The 20111-nt window shown below is 44.3% G+C and overlaps 1 protein-coding gene across 1 annotated transcript in view; it reads left to right on the top strand.

Annotated features, from left to right (window-relative positions):
• The window catches only part of si (sucrase-isomaltase), a 237232-nt gene that overhangs the window by 158118 nt on the left and 59003 nt on the right, over window positions 1–20111 (top strand). The window contains exons 26-28 of the mRNA XM_080185474.1: window positions 2948–3091; window positions 13783–13998; window positions 15604–15758. Coding sequence (XP_080041600.1) covers window positions 2948–3091; window positions 13783–13998; window positions 15604–15758 — 515 coding nt within the window. The remainder of the gene's footprint in view (window positions 1–2947; window positions 3092–13782; window positions 13999–15603; window positions 15759–20111) is intronic.

Consider the following 20111-nt stretch of genomic DNA (forward strand, 5'->3'; position numbering starts at 1 on the left):
AGGCTAGGGAGGAAACAGCAGCTCCCCTAGCAGAGACATTTGAATTATCGATAGTCACACGTGAGGTGCCTGAAAATTAGAGGGTGGCAGATGTTGTCCCTTTGTTTAAAAAGGGCTGCAGGGAAAAGCCTGGGAACTGCAGGCCGGTGAGCCTCACATCTGTAGTGGGTAAGTTAAGTTATGAGAAGGTATTTTGAGAGACAGGATCTATAGACATTTAGAGACACAAGATGCCAAAAAACAGTACCGGACTGAGCAAGTATCCTAGGCTAGCTATATGGACGCCCACAGAGTATGACATGGTTTGAAGACATAACTATATATGGCAAGGTCTGAAGACAGGCTGTAAGGTGAAGGCAGGTAAAATTGCCAGCTCTAATGCACCTCTCTCCGATGAGCTCAACGCATTCTATGCCTGTTTTGAGCGAGATGTCAGTGAGAGCACGCCCTCCATCCCAGAAGCCTTGGACGAACCTGTATCCGAGGTCACCATTGCCAACATCTGAGCATTCTTCTCAGAAGTCAACCCACAGAAAGATACTGGCCCAGATAGGTTACCCTAACAAGTACACAAGTCCTGCGCAGTGGTATTCGCAGACATTTTGAACTCGCTTTACATCAATATGAGATCTTTACCTGCTTCAAAAAGATGACCATCATCCCAGTATTAAAGAAAAGCCAGGTAGCATGCCTTAATTACTATTGTCTGACATCCATCATTATAAAGTGCTTCACAATGTTAGTCATGGCACAAATCAATTCCTGCCTCCCAGACTGCATGGATGCACCACAGTTCACCTACTCCCGCAACATATCTGCAGAAGACACCATTTTCCTGGCCCTACACTCAACTCTGGAACACCTAGATAGCAAAGACACTATGTCAGACTCCTATTCATTGACTACTGCTCAGCCTTCACTCATTATTCCAACAAGACTCATCTCCAAACTTTGTGGCCTAGGACATGACTGTTCCCTCTGAAATTGGATCTGAGACTTTCTAACCCACAGACTACAGTCAGTAAGGATAGGCAATAATATCTCCTCCACGATCATCCTCAACACAAGTGCTCTTCAAGGCTATGTCCTCACTCCCTTACAATACTCTTTATATACCGATGAATGTGCGGGCAAATGCCCCTCCAATTCAATTTTCATGTTTGCTGGTGACACCACTGTCAGATCTCAAACAATGACGAGACAGAGTACAGAAAAGAAATCGATAATCTGATGAACCAGTGCAATGACAATAATCTCTCCCTCAGTGTTAACAAAATGAAGGAGATAGTCATTGACTTCAGGAAGTTTAGTAGAGGTGTGCCCTGTCTACATCAATGGGATGAAATAGAAATGGACGAGAGCTTCACATTTTTAGGTGTCCAGATCACCAACAACCTGTCCTCGTCCTTCCATGCAGATGCTATAGTTAAGAAAGCTCACCAATGCCTCTTCTCTCTCATGAAACTAAGGAAACCTAGCATGTCTGCTACAACTCTTTCCAACTTCTACAGATACACCATAGAAAGCATTCTTTCAGGTTGAATCACAACTTGGTATGGCTCCTGCTCTGTCCAAGGCTGCAAGAAACTACAAAGCATAGTGAACGAAGCCCAGTCCATTACACAAACCAGCCTCCCATCCATTGCCACAGTCTACACTTCAAACTGCCTCAGAGAAACAGCCAGCATAATTAAGGACCCCATGCACCCTATACATACTCTCTTCCACCTTCTTCCGTTGGGAAAAAGATATAAAACTCTGAGAACACTTGCCAACTGATTCAAGAACAGCATCTTCCCTGCTGCCATCAGACTTTTGAATGGATCTACTTCATATTAAGCTGATCTTTCTCTTCACCCTAGCTATGGCTGTAACACTACATTCTGCATTATGCACTCTCTCCTTTCCTTCACTATAAATGGTATGCTTTGTCTAAATAGTGCATAAGAAACAATACTTTTCACTGTATACTAATACATGTGACAATAATAAATTAGATCAAATCAACATTCTTTAATCTGACAATGATAAACAATGCTTTTATTAATTGGTGGAGCTGCAATGCTCAGAGTTACCATGTAAAGCAGAGAATAACCAAAAAAGCTTTGTCATTTTAAATTTGCATGATTGATTGAACGGAACCTGACAGACGTTTAAATTTTAAGCTGTCCATCCCTCTCCCACACCTTCAAAGCACTGTATGACAGATTTCAATTACATTCTTGATATCCAATGTTACTAAGGATGCTAATGACCTGAAATGGATCAGATAAAAGCCTCAAGGTAATATTCAGTGATTTGCTATCAGCTGGTGATTTGCATGTGCTCAACTCAAATATGGGCAGATGTCATTTCCAGTGGAAAATTAAACAGACAACAGAATAGTTTCATAGAATCAGAAAACAGAATTATAGAATTGCTACAATGCAGGAGATCATTTGGCCTATTGAGCTTTCACTGCCAACAATCCCACACAGGCCCTATCCCTGTAACCCCACGTGTTTACCCTGCTAATCCCTCTGACACTGAGGGGCAATTTAGCATGGCCAATTAACAAAACCGCACACCTTTGGACAGTGGGAGGAAACCAGAGCACCCGGAGAAAACTCATGCAGACACTGGGAGAACGTGCAAACTGCACACACTCACCCGAGACTGGTATTGATCCTGGATCCCTAGCACTGCAAAGCAGCGGTGCTAACCATTGTGCCTAATTTACTGATACATTTCTCATTGCTGCCCAGATAGTAACTGTTCAAAGATGAATACTAATTCAGAGGGTAATCCCTGCTGAAGGTGGAAGAAAAGAATTTTCACACAAGATGCTCTGGATACTGGATGAAGTTAATGCTTTAAAACTTTTATTGAAAATATTAATGCAACATTGAATTATTGTAATCCGGATTCTTCAATGACCCTTGAAGTAAATGTGTTTGCCTTCACATAGGTTGTTCTGCTAACAGGTCTTCAGCTGGAACTAGGAGAATCCTATTCAATACAATGGAAATCTGCAGTATTTGAAAGGATTGATTGTCATCCTGATGAAAACGCAAATGAAGCTGTCTGTACAAAGCGGGGTTGCAAATGGATTGTAAGTAATCCAAAAACAGTAAATTGTTTTGAGAGAAATAGTTTATCTAATATCCAATGTTACTAAGGATGCTAATGACCAGAAATGCATCAGGTAAAACTCTCCAGGTAATACCCGGTGATTTGCTGTTACCTGGAGATTTGCCTGTGCTCAACCCAAATATGGGCAGCTGTCATTTCCAGTACAACATTTTTATGCATGTGAATGCATTTAGAAATTAAGATTCAATTTTGTATTTTACATCATCAGTTAGGGAGTGAAGTTTTGATCATTGGTCACACTCCAGCTAACTCAATATGGACATGCAATGTTAAAGAATTCTTATCAACAGTCAGATGAACTGTTTCTATAGATCCTGGGGGCAATATAAGTGGGGTGACATGATGGTAAAGTGGGGTATAAATATGTTAGCACAATTGGGGCCGGATTTCCGGCACAGTCAGCCTCTCATTGGAAATGGGCAAGAGGCAGGTTAATGTTTTTAATGTATTTTAATACTGTTTGACATCCGCTTAGTGAGCACAGCGCTCAATCGTCCAGACTCACCTCCCTTTATGAGCTCACTGGGAAAGGTTCTCACCAGCGAGGAATAGATACATTCCTCATGAACGGGGAGCAGTCGACTTGGCCTCGCCAGTGGAACCAGAGGCCATTGAGAGCGTTGCAATCCCCAGTGGGCATTGCACAGGTGCCTTGCACCTGGGGAATGCCAGTCTGACACCTGTGCAATGCCCACCAGGCAGTGCCAGGGAGTGGGGCTAAAGGGGGATGGGCCAGTGGGGATGGGAATAGTGAGTGAGGGGCCAGTGGGCTGGGACCAGTGGGGTGTGGCTAATGGGAGAGGAGCCAACGGGTTTAGGGCTCATGAGGGAGGGACTAATTGAAAGAGGGGGTCTGCTGCCAGTCTGCAAGGATTGATGGGGAGAGGGAAGGAGAGGGGGCCCGCTGCCACTCTGCAGCGATTGGTGGGGGAGGGTGGTGGGTCCACCATAGGTGGGGGAGAGAAGGAGTCCACGATCGCCTTGGCAGCAGGGGTGGGTCCTTGTGAGTCCTTGATCTTCCACCTTCCCCCTTGCACAGCCCTTCCCACCCCTCACATTGCCCTCCCTTGTCTTTGTCAGGCCACAACGCCACACACTACACCCCCATCCACACCCCCCCACCCCCTTCACTTCACACCCTACACCTGTCTCAATTTAACATCACATATTTGTTGTAGTGGCTGCATGAGTCTCACAGCACAGTGCTGTTCAGCTAAACACTGGTGTGTGGCACCAGGGCATCCCCTGCTTAGTATCAAGTTATCATAAAATAACTCAATGAAATATTCGTTGAAAAAATACTCACTCTTCAGGACACAAATGTTGTGGAGGAGGATGGAGAGTGCATTAGCGATTACTACCCCAGCGGTAGCATCTGTAGGATGATAGCTCGGTTAGGAAAATGTTAGAGAAACTAATCTCACAGAGAAGGCATATTGGGAAGATAATGAGGTGCAGAAGTTGAGGCAGTTGAGTTGGAGTGGTGGGGCTGGAGCATGTGAATTGGGGCATGGTTGAGAGGAGGGGGTGGTAATGAACATGAAGACAGGAGAACAGGGCAAAATCTAGAGGTTGTGGTGAGGAAATGGGAGCCGGGCTGCAGCTAAAATGTATGCAGAATGGACAAGAAGAAACCTTAGCTTACATTGAGCAATGGCAAAGGGACAGGTTTTATATCAAGGTATTATATTGAGGCTCATTTGCAAAGGACTTGTTTGCAGTAGGAAACCTTGACGGAAAAGATTCTCTAAGAGGTTGTATATTGGCATGGGGTTCATTACGAAAGTCAACAGGAGGAGTTCAGGTTCAAATTGAAAATAGAGTTCTTTTGGCAACCAAAAGAGGAGAGAAATTTAATTTAGGCCCCAAGGGTCTAAGGAGCAGGAGTCCACTCAATCCTCATTCAGTTTGACAGTACACCTTTCTGCTTCATTTCTTTCAGCCGACTTCTTAACCAGATCCTGATGAAGCAAATCCAATGTGTCAATCTCTGAACTGTTTGGTTGAGCTAAGCTTAGAACATTAAGTTGAGGAGCACAGTATTCTTAAAGATCATCAGGGCCTATACTGGCTGAGCTTATGTTGTATTTACATTGAGTCCTGGCTGATGGAGCAGAACTCTCAAATTCTAAATGAAGCAGCTCTACAGGATACATTACATTCAAATAATGAAATACCCAAACCTTAATCAATGGCAATTTAATGATAACTTTCATACAGTGGGATAGTGGTCATGTCACTGGACTGGTAATCCAAAGGCCCAGGCGAATGTTATGGGGACAAGTGTTTAAATCCCACCACAACAGTTGGTGGCATTTAAAACCAAATAATAATCTGGAATTGAAAAGCTAACCTCAGTAATAATGATCATGCAATCATTGTCAACTGTCGTAAAAACTCACCTGATTCTTGAATGTTATTTCGGGAGGGAATCTGCCACTCTTCCCTGGTCAGGCCTGCACGTGACTCCAGATCCATAACAATATGGTTCACTCTTAACTATCCTCTGAAATGGCCCAATCAGCCATTCAGTTCAAAGGCAGTCCAGGATGGGGAACAAATGTTGGTCTGACCAATGATGCCCACATCCCATGAAAGAATGAAAAGAATATCCAGAATTCTCCCATTCAGAATTAAGCCCCGTGATGGGGGCCAAGGGGAAACCATGCCATATCCTCCACATACTGCATAAGTAGTTATGTACCTGGATGTTTTGCTCTTGCCTCTGTTGGGCTTGATGGCACATGTCCCGCCATCATCTATAGATGATGAATATATAGGAAGTGAATGGGTGGCTCAGGGATTGGTGTGGGAGGAATGGGTTTGAATTTATGGGGCATTGGCACCAGTATTGGGGTAGGTGGGACCTGTTCGGGCAGGATGGGGTTGGTCTGAACCGTGCTGGGACCACAGTGCTGGCGAATCGAGTAAAGAGGACTGTAGACAGGGTTTTAAACTAATTAGGGGGGGGAGGGTGCGAGGGTAGGTGATGTTACGAGGTCTAAAGTTAAGGAGAGGGTACAGGTAAGGGAAGAGGCCGAGGATGTCCCAATAATAGAGGGAGTAGGGGGCGTGAGTATAGTTGGTGGCGTTGCGGCAAATAGGGTCCAGGTGAAGGCTGGGATGAAAGCGCTTTATCTGAATGCACGAAGCATTTGGAATAAAGTGGATGAGCTGGTGGCGCAGATCGACACAAATGGATACGATCTGGTGGCCATTACAGAGACGTGGTTGCAGGGTGACAGGGACTGGGAGCTGAATGTACAGGGCTATCAAGTGTTTAGGAAGGATAGGCAGGAGGGAAAAGGGGGGCGCGTAGCTCTGCTGATTAAGGATAGCATCACGGTGGTAGCAAGGGATGATATTGGAGCCAAGGAGCAGAGGGTGGAATCGTTGTGGGTGGAGATTAGGAACAGCAAAGGGAGGAAGACACTAGTGGGTGTCGTCTATAGGCCCCCGAATAATGATCTGGAGGTGGGGCGGGCTGTTAACGCGCAAATAAGTGTGGCGTGCAGGAATGGGACGGCCGTAGTTATGGGGGATTTCAATCTGCATATTGATTGGTCGACCCATGCTGGACGCAGGGAGCTCGAGGAAGAGTTCTTGGAATGCTGCCGGGATAGTTTCCTCGAACAGTGTGTGTTGGAGCCGACGAGGGAGCGAGCTATCTTGGATCTGGTGCTATGTAATGAGGCGGGTAGAATTGGGGACCTTGTGGTGAAGGATCCTCTTGGGGAGAGTGATCATTGTATGGTGGAGTTTCTGGTGCAGATGGAGGAGGAGAAAGTGGGTTCCCGGACACGCGTCCTTTGTTTGAATAGAGGGGAGTACGGTAGGATGAGAGAAGAATTGGAGAATGTGGACTGGGAGAGCGCGTTGGAAGGAGGGTCTGTTGAGGAGCAGTGGAGGATCTTTAAGGAGATCTTTCTTGGTGCTCAGCGGAAATTTATTCCGATGGTCAAAAAGGATAGTAGGAGGAGAGGTAATAAGCCGTGGATAACGAAGGAGGTGAAGGAAAGTGTTAAACTAAAAGCGGAGGAATTTAGAGTAGCTAAGAGTAGTGGGCGAGAAGAGGATTGGGAGAGGTTTAAATGTCAACAAAGATTGACAAAGAAGTTGATAAAGAAGGGTAGGAGAAACTATGAAGCTGGGCTAGCGCTTAATATAAAAAAGGATAGCAAGAGTTTTTATAAATATATAAAAAGGAAGAGGCTGGCTAGGGTGAATGTTGGTCCTTTAGAGGATGAGAAAGGGGACCTAGTGGTAGGGGATGGGGATATGGCTAAGGTATTGAATAACTTTTTTGTTTCTGTCTTCACGGAGGAGGACGTGAATAATTTGCCGGGTGTTAGCGATGGAAAGGTGATAGGACTGGAGGGTCTTAATGACATTACTGTTACTAGAGAGGCGGTGCTCGACAGACTGGAGGGGCTGATTGTGGACAAGTCCCCAGGACCGGATGGACTGCATCCGAGGGTTTTGAAAGAAATAGTGGATGCCTTGGTGGTTATTTTCCAAACGTCGCTGGATTCCGGGGAAGTGCCGGATGATTGGAAAACGGCTAACGTTACGCCGTTGTTTAAGAAGGGTGCCAGGCAAAAGGCGGGGAATTATAGGCCGGTTAGTTTAACGTCTGTGGTAGGTAAAATGTTAGAATCTATCATTAAGGAGGAAATTGCAAGGCATCTTGAAGGGAATTGCTTGATAGAGCAGACGCAGCACGGTTTCATTAAAGGGAAGTCGTGTCTGACAAATTTACTGGAGTTCTATGAGGATGTGTCTAGGGCGGTGGATAGAGGAGAGCCGGTGGATGTGGTCTTTCTAGATTTTCAGAAGGCGTTTGACAAAGTGCCTCACAAGAGGTTATTGCAGAAGGTCGAGGAACATGGAGTTGGGGGTAGGGTGTTAGCGTGGATAGAGGATTGGTTGTCAAATAGGAGGCAGAGAGTGGGGGTCAACGGGTGCTATTCGGATTGGCGGATGGTGACTAGTGGAGTGCCCCAGGGGTCGGTGCTGGGGCCTCAGCTTTTTACCATTTATATAGATGATCTGGAGGAGGGAACCGAGTGTAGAGTGTCGAAATTTGCTGATGACACCAAGATTGGGGGAACGGCAAATTGTGCGGAGGGTGTGGAGAGTCTGCAGAAGGATCGAGATAGGCTGGGCGAATGGGCCAGGAAATGGCAAATGGAATTTAATGTTGGCAAGTGTGAGGTGGTCCACTTTGGTAGGAAGAATGGTAGGAAGGACTATTACTTACGGGGTGAAAAACTGCAGCAGGCGACGGTGCAGAGGGACCTCGGGGTCCTTGTGCATGAGTCGCAAAAACCCAGCCTGCAGGTGCAGCAGGTGGTCAGGAAGGCAAATGGGATGCTGGCCTTCATAGCGAGGGGGATTGAATATAAAAGTAAGGAGGTCTTGCTGCAGCTGTATAGGGCATTGGTGAGGCCGCAGCTGGAGTACTGTGTGCAGTTTTGGGCGCCGCACCTGCGCAAAGATATTTTGGCCTTGGAGGGAGTGCGGAGGAGGTTTACTAGGCTGATACCGGAGTTGAGGGGGTTGAGCTATGAGGAGAGGCTGAATAAACTGGGCTTGTACTCGTTAGAGTTTAGAAGAATGAGGGGAGATCTCATTGAGACTTATAAGATGATGAATGGGATGGATAGGATAGAGGTGGAAAGACTCTTCCTGCTCAAAAAAGACAGTAGGACTAGGGGGCACAGCCTCAAGATAAAAGGGGGGCAGTTTAGAACAGAGTTGAGGAGGAACTTCTTCACTCAAAGGGTGGTGAATCTCTGGAATTCTCTGCCCGTTAAAGTGGTGGAGGCTGCCTCGCTAAATTTTTTTAAGACGCGGGTTGATGGGTTTTTGATAGGAGAGGGGATTAAGGGTTATGGGGAGAGGGCAGGAAAGTGGAACTGAGCAGCGACAGATCAGCCATGATCTTATTGAATGGTGGGGCAGGCTCGAAGGGCTAGATGGCCTACTCCTGCTCCTATTTCTTATGTTCTTATGTTCTTATAGATGCCCTTTTTTAAAGGCATCAATTGTTACTGACTCACCGTTGAATAAAAAGGGATCTCCAGGAACATTGAGGCTGGAAGATGGGCCACTTTGATGACTAAAGCTGCAGTCTCGGGTCACTGGTGAACTCTATCCTGAACACTAAAGGCAGCCCCAGGCCTTCTTTCGATAAATCCCAATTTTTGCACAGCCATTGGTTCGGTATGTTCTAGACTGACAATTTTTGTCCTGGAGTTGTGGAGATTTGGGTGTGGGGGAGGATGCTGGTCAGGCCTTCATCCAGATCCACACACAGGATGCAAATCATTTCCTGCTGGCCTCCAACAAGATTCCTGATCCACCATGGAGGGCAGCATCAGAAGATCTGGCTGTAATATCAAGTTGGCATGACATCAATTTTTGGGCCTTCTGCTGAGTTCTACCCCCCTCACCCGTCATTGAATTCCACCAACTGTTATTTGACAGACATAACTGCTAACATAATGATGATATGACAAATTCCTTTCTAGAATTTCAATGGTGCTGTATTCATTTTTTAGGGGGAGAGCTATGCCTTAGCATCTAAAAAATTGCTTTGAGTGCCCTCACAGAACATTGGACCATCCTGATCCATAAACATCCAAAACACAGGCCGGAACTATTTAAAAAAGAAAGATCTTCATTAAGATCCTCTGCTTATTGCAAGATACATTTCAGATATTGTTGTGTCCTAGCACCAGACTCCATGATTATCCCCATCTGCAATGATGGAGTCCAGCTCATTAGTGCAAGAGACAATGTTGAAGCATTTGTGGCCATCTTCAGCTATAAGTGCCAAGCAGATGTTCCACCTTGGCTAGATGTCCCCAGCCGAACTTCAACCAATTTGATTAATCAAAACATAAAAAAAGGAGCAGGTGTAGGCCATTTGGCCCTTCAAGTCTGCTCCACCATTCAGTATGATCATGGCTGATCACTCAACTCAATAACCTGATCCTGCCTCCCCGCCATCTTCTCTGATTCCCTTTGTCCCAAGAGACATATCTAACTCCTTGAAAACATATAGAGTAGGATTTTATGGCCTCATACATCCCAAAACCATAAAATCCTGCCACAGCCAATGGACTTTCCCATGATCCGCCCCTCGCCCACTCTGATTCCCGTGGCGGGCAGGATGGTAAAATTCTGGTCATAATGATTTGGCCTCAGCTGCTTTCTATGGTAGAGCATTCCACAGGCTTACCACTCTCTGAGGGGAAAAAAGTTCTCTTCACCTCAGTCCTAAAAGGTTTACCCCATATCCTTAGATTATGACCCTTGGTTCTGGACACCTCTACCATTGGAAACATCCTTCTTGCATCAAAGCTGTCTAGGTCTATTAGAATTTTGTACGTTTCCATGAGATCCCCCCTCATTCTGGTGAGGTCCAGTAAATATAATCCTAACTGATTCAGTCCATATGATATAGAGAAACAGTTCATGGGATTGGATTCTGCAAAGGCTATGGCTGTAACAACATTCCAGCAATTATATTGAAGACTTTTGGTGCAGAAGTATCCCTACCGATGATGTGATACAGCTGCAGCAATGGCAGTAATATCAAGTGGCGCTCGCATAGCACATCCAACTTACTGATGCTTGAGTTCTGCCAGGGCCACGCGACTTCTGACCTCGTTGTAGCCAATCATTTAAAGAAGAGCTGAGCTGAAGAGGTCAGATGAGAGTGGCTGCCCATGACATCAAGGCAGCATTTGATCAAGTGTGGCACCAAAGAGCCTGAGCAAAATTGGAATCAATCGGCACCAGCGGAAACCTCTCCATTGATTGGAGCCATACCAGGCGGAGAAGAGGACTGTGTGGTTGTTGGAAGTCCTTTGTCTCAGTTCCAGGACGTCATTGTTTGCGTTCCTCAGGTTAATAGTTTAGCCTCAAGCATCTTCAGCTGCTTCATCAATGCCCTTCGCTCCATTATAAAGTCAGAAGCGAGGGCATTCACTGATAATTACACAATGTTCAGCCTCATTCACAGCCCTAAGACACTGAAGTAGTTGTTGTCCAAATGCAGCAAGATCTGCACAATGTTCAGACTTAGGCTGATAAGTGGTAGGCAATATTCACACCACACAACTGTCAGGCAATGAACATCTCCAATAGGAGAAAATTTTCAGAATTACTATTGATGAATCACCCACTCGATATCCTGGGGATTATCGTCGTACGGAACAGAACTGGAATAGCCATATAAATATTGTGGCTGTAAAGGCAGGTCAGAGAATAGGAATCCTGAGATGTGTAACTCATTTTCTGATCCCAAAGTCTGTCCATAATCAATAAGGCACAAGACAATTGCTTGCATGAGTGTGGCTCCAAGAAAGCTCAAAGATCTAGCCATCATCCAGAACAAAGCAACCAATGTGATTAGCAACCCATCTGTAATTTACATGGTTAGCATCAGGAGCACCTGGTACTGATGTAGCCTTGATAAAAATTCACATGCTTTAATAATTTAGAATTGGTGAGATTGATGGTCTGGAACTCTTTTATGGGCTGACACCGTGGTTGGAATTTAATGCTCTCCACCATGATGAGTTTGATGACAGGGGTTGGGTTATTTAACTGGGTGGATGAGGCAAGTGGTGACTGCACTACCTTCTTATTTGAGCCCTAATTGAGTTCGCGGCAGGAAAGCCTACGGATGGCTTTCTCATCCTCTAATTGAGGTTATCAAGTAGGCAACTCATTGAAAGTGTGGCATTGTCATGTAGAAGCCTAGAAAGTAAACTCTACCAGAGTTGTTTGTGGCTTGGGGCAGGGATCATTTCATTCAAAGATACAAAGTTCCTGATTAAGGAACCTGGCATTGGGGAGGGCGAGGCTTGTGAAAACCAAACACCTGCCCTTGCTGCTGACATCCTCATGACCCGTCTCCCACCATCATTCACCTGTCTGGTTGCAGTGGTAATCCAGGACTTGGCAATGCCAAACCATGAAAAGCAGCTGGCCTCTAATTACCGGGCAGATCTTGGTCAACAGGCATTTAGCCTCTGAGACGAATTCTTTGAGAACATTACATGCACAGTGGACAATGGGGAACCTGTGGTGTATCTGGATTTTCAAAACCCATTTGATAAGGTGCCGCACCAAAGACTGCTACATAAGATGAAGGTGCACAGTGTTACAGGTAATGTATTAGCATGGATAGAAGATTGGTTAACTAACAGAAGCAAAGAGTGGGGGTAAATGGGTATTTTTTTGGTTGGTGATCAGTGACTAGTGGTGTGCCTCAGGGATCAGTGTTGGGACCACAATTGTTTATGATTTACATAGATGATTTGGAGTTGGGGACCAAGTGCAGCGCGTCAAAATTTTCAGATGACACGAAGATGAGTGGCAGAGCAAAATGTGCAGAGGATGCTGAAAGTCTGCAAAGGGATATAGATAGTCTAAGTGAGTGGGCAAGGGTCTGGCAGTTGGAGTATAATGTTGGCAAATGTGAGATCATCCATTTTAGTAGGAATAACAGCAAAATGGACTATTGTTTAAATGATAAAAAATTGCAGCATACTGCTGTGCAGAGGGACCTGGGTGCCCTTGTGCAGGAATCTCAAGGAGTTGGTTTGCAGGTGTTGCAGGTAATTGAGTAGGCAAATGGAACTTTCTCCTTCATTGCTAGAGGGATGGAGTTTAAAAATAGCGAAGTTATGTTACAGTTGTATAGGGAGCTGGTGAGATTAACCTGGAGTACTGTGTACAGTTTTGGTCTCCTTACTTGAGAAAGGATACACTGGCGCTAGAGGGGATGCAGAAGAGATTCATTAGGTTGATATCGGAGTTGAGAGGGTTGGCTTATGAGGACAGACTGAGTAAACTGGGGCTATACTCATTGGAATTCAGAAGAATGAGGGGAGATCTTGTAGAAACATATAAGATTATGAAAGGCATAGATAAGATAGAAGCAGGAAAGTTGTTTCCATGGGTGGGTGAAACTAGAACTAGGGGGCATGGCCTCAAAATAAGGCAGAAAAGATTTAAGATTAAGTTGAGGAGGAACCTCTTCACGCAAAGGGTTGTGAATCTGTGGAATTCCCTGCCCAGTGAAGTAGGTGAGGCTACCTCATTAAATGTTTTTTAAGGCAAGGATAGATAAGTTTTTGAACAGTGAAGGAATTAAGGGTTATGGTGAGCAGGTGAGTGAGTGGATCTGAGTCCATGGAAAGATCAACCATGATCTTATTGAATGGTAGAGCAGGCTTGAGGGGCCAGATGGCCTACTCCTGCTCCTAGTTCTTACATTCTAATGTTGATCTTTGATCCCAGGGAAGGTGACTTGTAGAGAGATAACTATGGCAGAAATGGCCAGAAGGGCCAACATTCTCCAGATTTCAACCACAGTGAGATTGCATATTCTCGAAACTTGACTGAGCCAAGCTCACTGGACAGTATGGGGATTGAGCTGGTGACCTTGATGTAACTAGTACCATGCTGAAACCGTGTGAGCTAACATCTGCTTTGTTTAACCCCAGGGAAGCCCCATCAATGCCTAGTTAAATGCCTGATGAACTCTTAACAGGGTGGGTCTTTTCTAGTCAAGTATTTGGCTAGTTTAAGCAAAATCTTCTGTGAAACTTGGGTTTTTCTCTTTTACAGAGCAGTCCCATATCTTCTGAACCTCACTGCTTCTATGAAAGTGATTATGGCTACATCCTGAATTCAGTCAAGAGGATTGCACAAACAGAAAATGGAATGAGTGCTGAAATTGTCAGGAATAAAGCATATCCGAAACGTTATAAAGGCCTTACCCCAACTGTGGAAACCCTGAAAGTTGATGTCAAATACCTGAGTGACAATATGTTGAATTTTAAGGTAGGATTCTGAAGGTAATGTTAAGAGCCAAGAGGATTTGACAGCTTACAGTTAAACAGAAAGCGTTCATTGCTGCGATCCATTATATGTTTAATTTACAGTCTGCGCTAGGTAATCCCGTGCTGTTCTTTGAACTAAAACTATGAGTAAGTAAATCATTCAAATAGAACAATATAAATAAAAGGTGAAAATTTGGGCTGCCAGGTTGTCCATCTGGAGACTGCAGGGAGCAATTCTCTTACTTCAGCCTAAGCCAGGAACAATATGTGCTTTGTTTCCATGAGATAAAGGAGATGCTGATGGAAATCTGCCACTCTTGCTGGAGTACTGCTGTTTCATAGCAGAACATATGACTCAGTCAGTGACTACAATGGTGACTGCACCGAAATCCTTCTAGGGTGGAGCAGTTTACATCTCAAAGATTTCTCTGAAGTCTTCTGCTGCATAAAAGAGGTGATGGCTGATCCTACAGAAAGAGGAGTTAATGATATTCCTCTGACGAGAGAGAAGCAGGAGGAATGTGTACGTGGCTTTCCCAGGATAACGGACTTCCCTATGGTGCAGGTCACCAATGACTGCGCATATATGCTTTGCAGATACTGCAACTGCATGTATCACAACAGCAAAGGCTCTTTCCTCGAATGTGCAGTTGGTGTGCAACAATGCTCAGCCCATTCTACCGGTAAATGCTTGGTGACCAGACAACAGTCATGATGTTTCCATTCTACACCAGTCCACCCTTACCTTAGTATTTGAGCCACCATGTCAAACCAGAGGGTGGCAGTTGGGTGGTGAGGGCTATCTGCTGACTAGCCAACATGCACATGGTGGGAGTCATACCTCAGCATGAAACATCATTGAATGGACCAATATGGTCATCGAATAGACCAATACAGTGCTCAAGCAATGGTTTGCTGCCTGGGTCACTGTGGAAGAATGCTGCATCACTCATCAACGCACGTGTCATGATTTATTATTGATAGCTGCCAAATATTACCTTTATGTGGACACAGCCCTTGCCACCACAGATGTGGGGGTGGTGGGGAGGGGAGGGGGTTGCGATTCTCCCATCCTGCTGTGCCGTGATAATGTCTCCCAGCGCCAAATTTCCAACAGCATCTGCTCGTTGCCGGAAATCAGCAGAGTAAGTATTTAAATCCACATGCTGTTAACACTTTGCACCAGGGGTTCCCAAACTGGGGCCGATGGAACTCTGGTGTTCCATGAGAGGCCTTCAAGAGGTTGGTAGAGGTTCTAGCAGCCATGTAACAAGGCAGTGTTTTTTTCAGTGAGCTGAAGAAGCAAAGATTAGAGAAAGAGCAATGACTACAAATTAAATAAAAACAAAAGTCAAATTGACCTATTAGAGCATTGGTTTCTGATAGGCTGACCGATGAGCCTATCAATAGTCAATGCTTTGAGAGGCAGGGCCCAGATTAGCAAATGAGATTTCATTTCTATTGCTGGGCAGAAAAGCAACATCATTGGGTATTTCCCCAAACAGATAGAACAGTTCACAATGAACTTGTTAAATGTTCGTATTTTATATTTCATATGTTCATATTTTAAGACAAACATTGAAGACAAAATTCCATTGTCCTCCAGATTTCTGATCCACAGTCAAAAAGATTTGAAGTTCCGATCCAATTAAATGTTCCCAACTCAAAACCAGGTGACGGTTCTACAAGGCTTTATGAGGTTACATTTACCAATTTTCCATTTGGGATCCAGGTCAAAAGGAAGAGTACCGGTACAATCATGTGAGTAGTGGATTTTTGGATAGTATTTTCTATTTTTACAGTCAGTATAGATAAACTTTCACATCCTCCTATACAAAGGCTGATAAATGGTAATGAGGTGTGAGTAATCAATGCAGCACCGGAACACAGTGGAGTATGATTAGAACGGATGATTCTTCCAATAAAATAAGTCATAGCTAACAAAGCGATGAACTAAATTCACAACATCTAACTCTAGCTTCATAAATCGATTGATTTTTTAAAAGTATTTGAGCTACTAGACTCAATACTATTGTATTCTGTTTACAAAGAAAATGGGTTTCGGTGATATTTCTAACATAAACTTTTGTAATAAATGAAGGTAAGTATCAAGAGTAACCAGCGGAAATTTTCAGTTTATCCAAAAAAATGTCTTAATGATTTTATAAAATGTCACAACTGCATAATTTGTTATTGCCTCTCTTGAGATTTTGTGCAAAGTTTGGCTGCTTTTAGAATAATTAACTTATTAATTTTAGAATCCTTTGTCATTTACTCTCGTTCCGCTAATTCTGGCCTCTTGAGCATCTCCAATTTTAATTGTTTAATTAATGGTAGCTGTGCTGACGTTCTGGTTTTCTCTCCCTAAACTTCTCCACTTCTTTTACCTCTTGTTCCATGTTCCAGAAAACCTAACTCTTTGGCAATGCATTTGGTCATCCGCCCTAATATTCCCTTAAGTGGCTTTAGAGTCACATTTGTTTTATTAAGTTCCTGTGAGGTTCTGTGGGACATTTTGTTACATGAAAGGTTAAAGACACGTTGCTGTTGCTTTACTGCCGCCATACTTACAAAGTCCTCAATTAAACACTGGGAAGATTGAAGTCATTGGGCCCAATTTTAGCATCACGTTTTCGGGCCCAAAAACTTGGTAAAGTCGGGCATGAGGCGAGTAGCGCGATCTGAGCCCACATCCGGGCTGGTTCCCCCTTTCCCAATAGCCGAAAACGGCCGTCGTTTGCACTGTGCCTGAAACGGGCACAACGTCTACTTAAATGCATTTGCATGCTTTTAAATTAACTTAATGGAATGCACGCCCAAACTTATTGGCACTTCCCCTTTTACCACTGCGTTCACCCGTCCAGATTTGGCAGACACAGACATGGTCCACAAAGGTCTAATTCGGGCGCTCCAGCTTCTGAAGAGGTAAGTTCTGAGCTTCCGGTGGCTCGCTGCTTCAGATCAGTGGGGTGGGGGTGGTGGGGAAGGGGAGGGTGGGTGGGGGTTGATGAGAGGGGAGGGAGGTGGGTCAGATGGCTCCCTGACTCAGATCAGGGGAGAGGGAGTGGTGGTGGTGGTGTTGGGGCAGGGGACGGGACGTCTGCTGCCACTCTGCGCGTGATCGGCGGTGGTGGGGGGGAGAAGGGAGGTCCACTGCTACTCTGCCTGTGATTGGTGGAGGTGGAGGAGCCTGTGATTGGTCCTTGTGACAGGAGGGGGTGGGAGGATAAGGGGGTCAGTAATGTTGTGAGGGTGGGGCAATATCTGTGGGGGCCGGGGGGAGACATTATCTGGCCTGGCAGCGATGTGACAGGAGAGCGTTTCTCTATCTTTTTCTGTGCATACACAGTTGGAGGAGCCGATCGGAGCTGCAGGACTTTGGGGGCATTAAGCCCTGCCCTTAGGCTTGTGCAGCATGATTCAGAATTGCTGCTATTTTTCAGGCAGAGTGCGTATGGGGCGCCTAAGAGTGGGTCTAAAAATCGGATCTGAAACACTCCCAGTTTCAAGTCCCAGCACTTAGAATCAAAATAGTAGAATAAGGCCATTAACTTTTGCACCCCCTATGGTACTCACAATCAGTACCTCTTTCATGGCTCAGGATTGAACCAGACCCTTTACAGCTTTTATCTACTATTTGACATTGAGTGGAGCTCAGACTCATATCCTCTTCTGTTATGAAAACAAATTACCACCATCTCTGTAATATTGCCCATTTCTGCCTCCGTCCCAACCCCCCTGTTGTTGAAGACTTGTGGATGGATTTGTGAATTCCAGATTCGATTGTTCTAAGGCTCTATCAACTGGCTCTTACCTTCCATCCTCCATAGACCTCAGCTCATCCAAACCTCTGCAGCCTATATTCTCGCTCACTCCAAGTCCCTCTCAACCATCGTGCCTGTGTTCAATTATCTAAATTGGCTCCCAATCCCCAACAGTTCAAACACAAAATTTTAATCATTGTGTTTCCATAGCCTCTTCCTTCCTTATCTCCTTCTGCAGCCTTATAACACATGATGAACCCGTATGTTCCTCTGACTCCAGCTTCAGGTACATACCGACTCTTTCTACCCTGACATTAATGGCTGAATCTTCAACAGCCTAGATTCTAATTCCTGGAATTTCTCCTGGAGATTCTCCACCTTTAAGGCCTTTAAAGTATCGATTATTAACCAAGGTTTTAGTCACAACTACTAATATTTCTACCTTTGGTTCATATTGAGTTTTCTCTACTTGCTGTTCTCTGAAGTGACATAGGATATTGGTTCCTTGTTAAAGTCGCTATATAAATGCTAGCGGTTTAATTATATAAAAGCAAAATACTGCTGGAAATCTGAAATAAAATCAAAAATGCTGACAAAACTCAACAGGTTTGGCAGCTTCTGTGGAGAAAGGAATGGAGCTAATATTTCAAATCTGTATGGCTCTCCTGGGTTAAAGAGAGGGAGAAACGTGATGGATTTTGTCTAAGAGAGTCTGGAGCTGGTGGAGCAAAGTCGAACATTAGTGATAGGTGGAAACGAGAAAAAAAATGCATCAAGATGCTTTGGACACAAAACAAATGAAGTGTTAATGGCAGTGTTAAGCATCGTGGAAGGTGCTGATAGGGACATGAAGGTAAGATAGCAGAACGTGTCAATAGGAGGACAAAAGTGAGTAGTGGTCTGTGAAAGCAAAACTTAAGAACAAGTGGCAGATGTGCCTGTGGTGGGGAATGGGTTATGTTGGGACAACAAAAATTTTTAAATTAAGAAAGGACCAGGATGGAGGAGAAAGTTCATGGTTTAAAGTTATTGATCTCAGTGTTGAGTCCAGAAGGTTGTTAAGTGCCTAATCAGAAGATGAGGTGATATTCTTCCATTTTATGTTGTGCTTCACTGAAGCATTGCTACAAATCAAGGACGGACATGTGGACATGAGAGAGAGCAAGATGGTAATTTGAAATGGCAAGTGGGAGGATGTTTGGGGTTATGCTTTGCAGAACACTTTGACACAGCCTGTAAGCATGGCCCCAGCCTTCCTGTTGCTTGCCTTTTGAACTCAGCACCTTGCTCTCATGCCCACGTGGCCATCCTTGACCTGTTGCAATGCTCCAGTGAAGCACAAAGCAAATTGGAGGAATGTCACTCCATCTTCCAATTTGTCACAGCCTTCTTGACTTAACACTGGGTTCAACAACTTCAGACTGACCTTTCTCCTCTGTCTTGATCTTGTATTATAATCAAATTTCTTTTGTCCCAATGCAAGCCCCCTCCCCTACAGGACCATCTGTCACTTGTTCTTAAGTTTTGTTTTCACTGAGCACTGATCTTTGTTGTCCTACTAACACATGTTGCCATCTTATCTTTATGCTCCGATCAGCACTGCCTCACACTACCATTAACACATCTTTTATCCTTGCCATAAACATCTTTGTCAAATCTCTCTTCCAGCTCCCACCTATTACTGACTATTTTGCTGCACCTACTCTGGTCTCCTTAAACATTATAAAATCCATCGCATCGCTCACTCTCTTTAGCTCTGAAGGCGAGTCATATGGACTTGAAACGAGAAATGTATTTCTCACTCCACAGATGCTAGACGTTGCTGGATTCAGATTATGAAAATATACATTATCCATATCAAAACTGTTTTTATGCTTTTCCAAAATTTCTGAATAAAGTTTGGCAAGAATTTTCATATGCATACATTAATATCTAATCTGCTGTCTGCAATTAATAAAAGATAGTTAAGCCATGCAGATTTCTTATTCCCTGTGAGCCCAAAGAAAGGTATCTCACCCATTACCAGTGGAAACTAGAAGATTTCAGCAACACAGCCTTTCTTTTATCAATACTAATGGAGGGGAGGTAGCTCACTACTGACATGGACTCAGAGAAGTGACCTGTAATCTTCTAACAGAGCATAATTGAAATAACTAGTTCTTTTTTTTTGCATTAGATATACCACAACATACTCCTACTGTATTGCCATCTAATTGCATGATCTTGTCAGATTAAATTGCTCTGGGTTATGCTAACTGTTAATTTTTCTTTCTCAACCTACAATTTAATATTGTCTTTTGTGTAAACTCTTATGTACTTGCCCCTGATAATAGCAGTTTAAATTTAATAT

Source organism: Carcharhinus amblyrhynchos, chromosome 3 (genome assembly GCF_965287045.1).
Source record: "Carcharhinus amblyrhynchos chromosome 3, sCarAmb.v2.hapA, whole genome shotgun sequence".
NCBI classification, from domain to species: domain Eukaryota; kingdom Metazoa; phylum Chordata; class Chondrichthyes; order Carcharhiniformes; family Carcharhinidae; genus Carcharhinus; species Carcharhinus amblyrhynchos.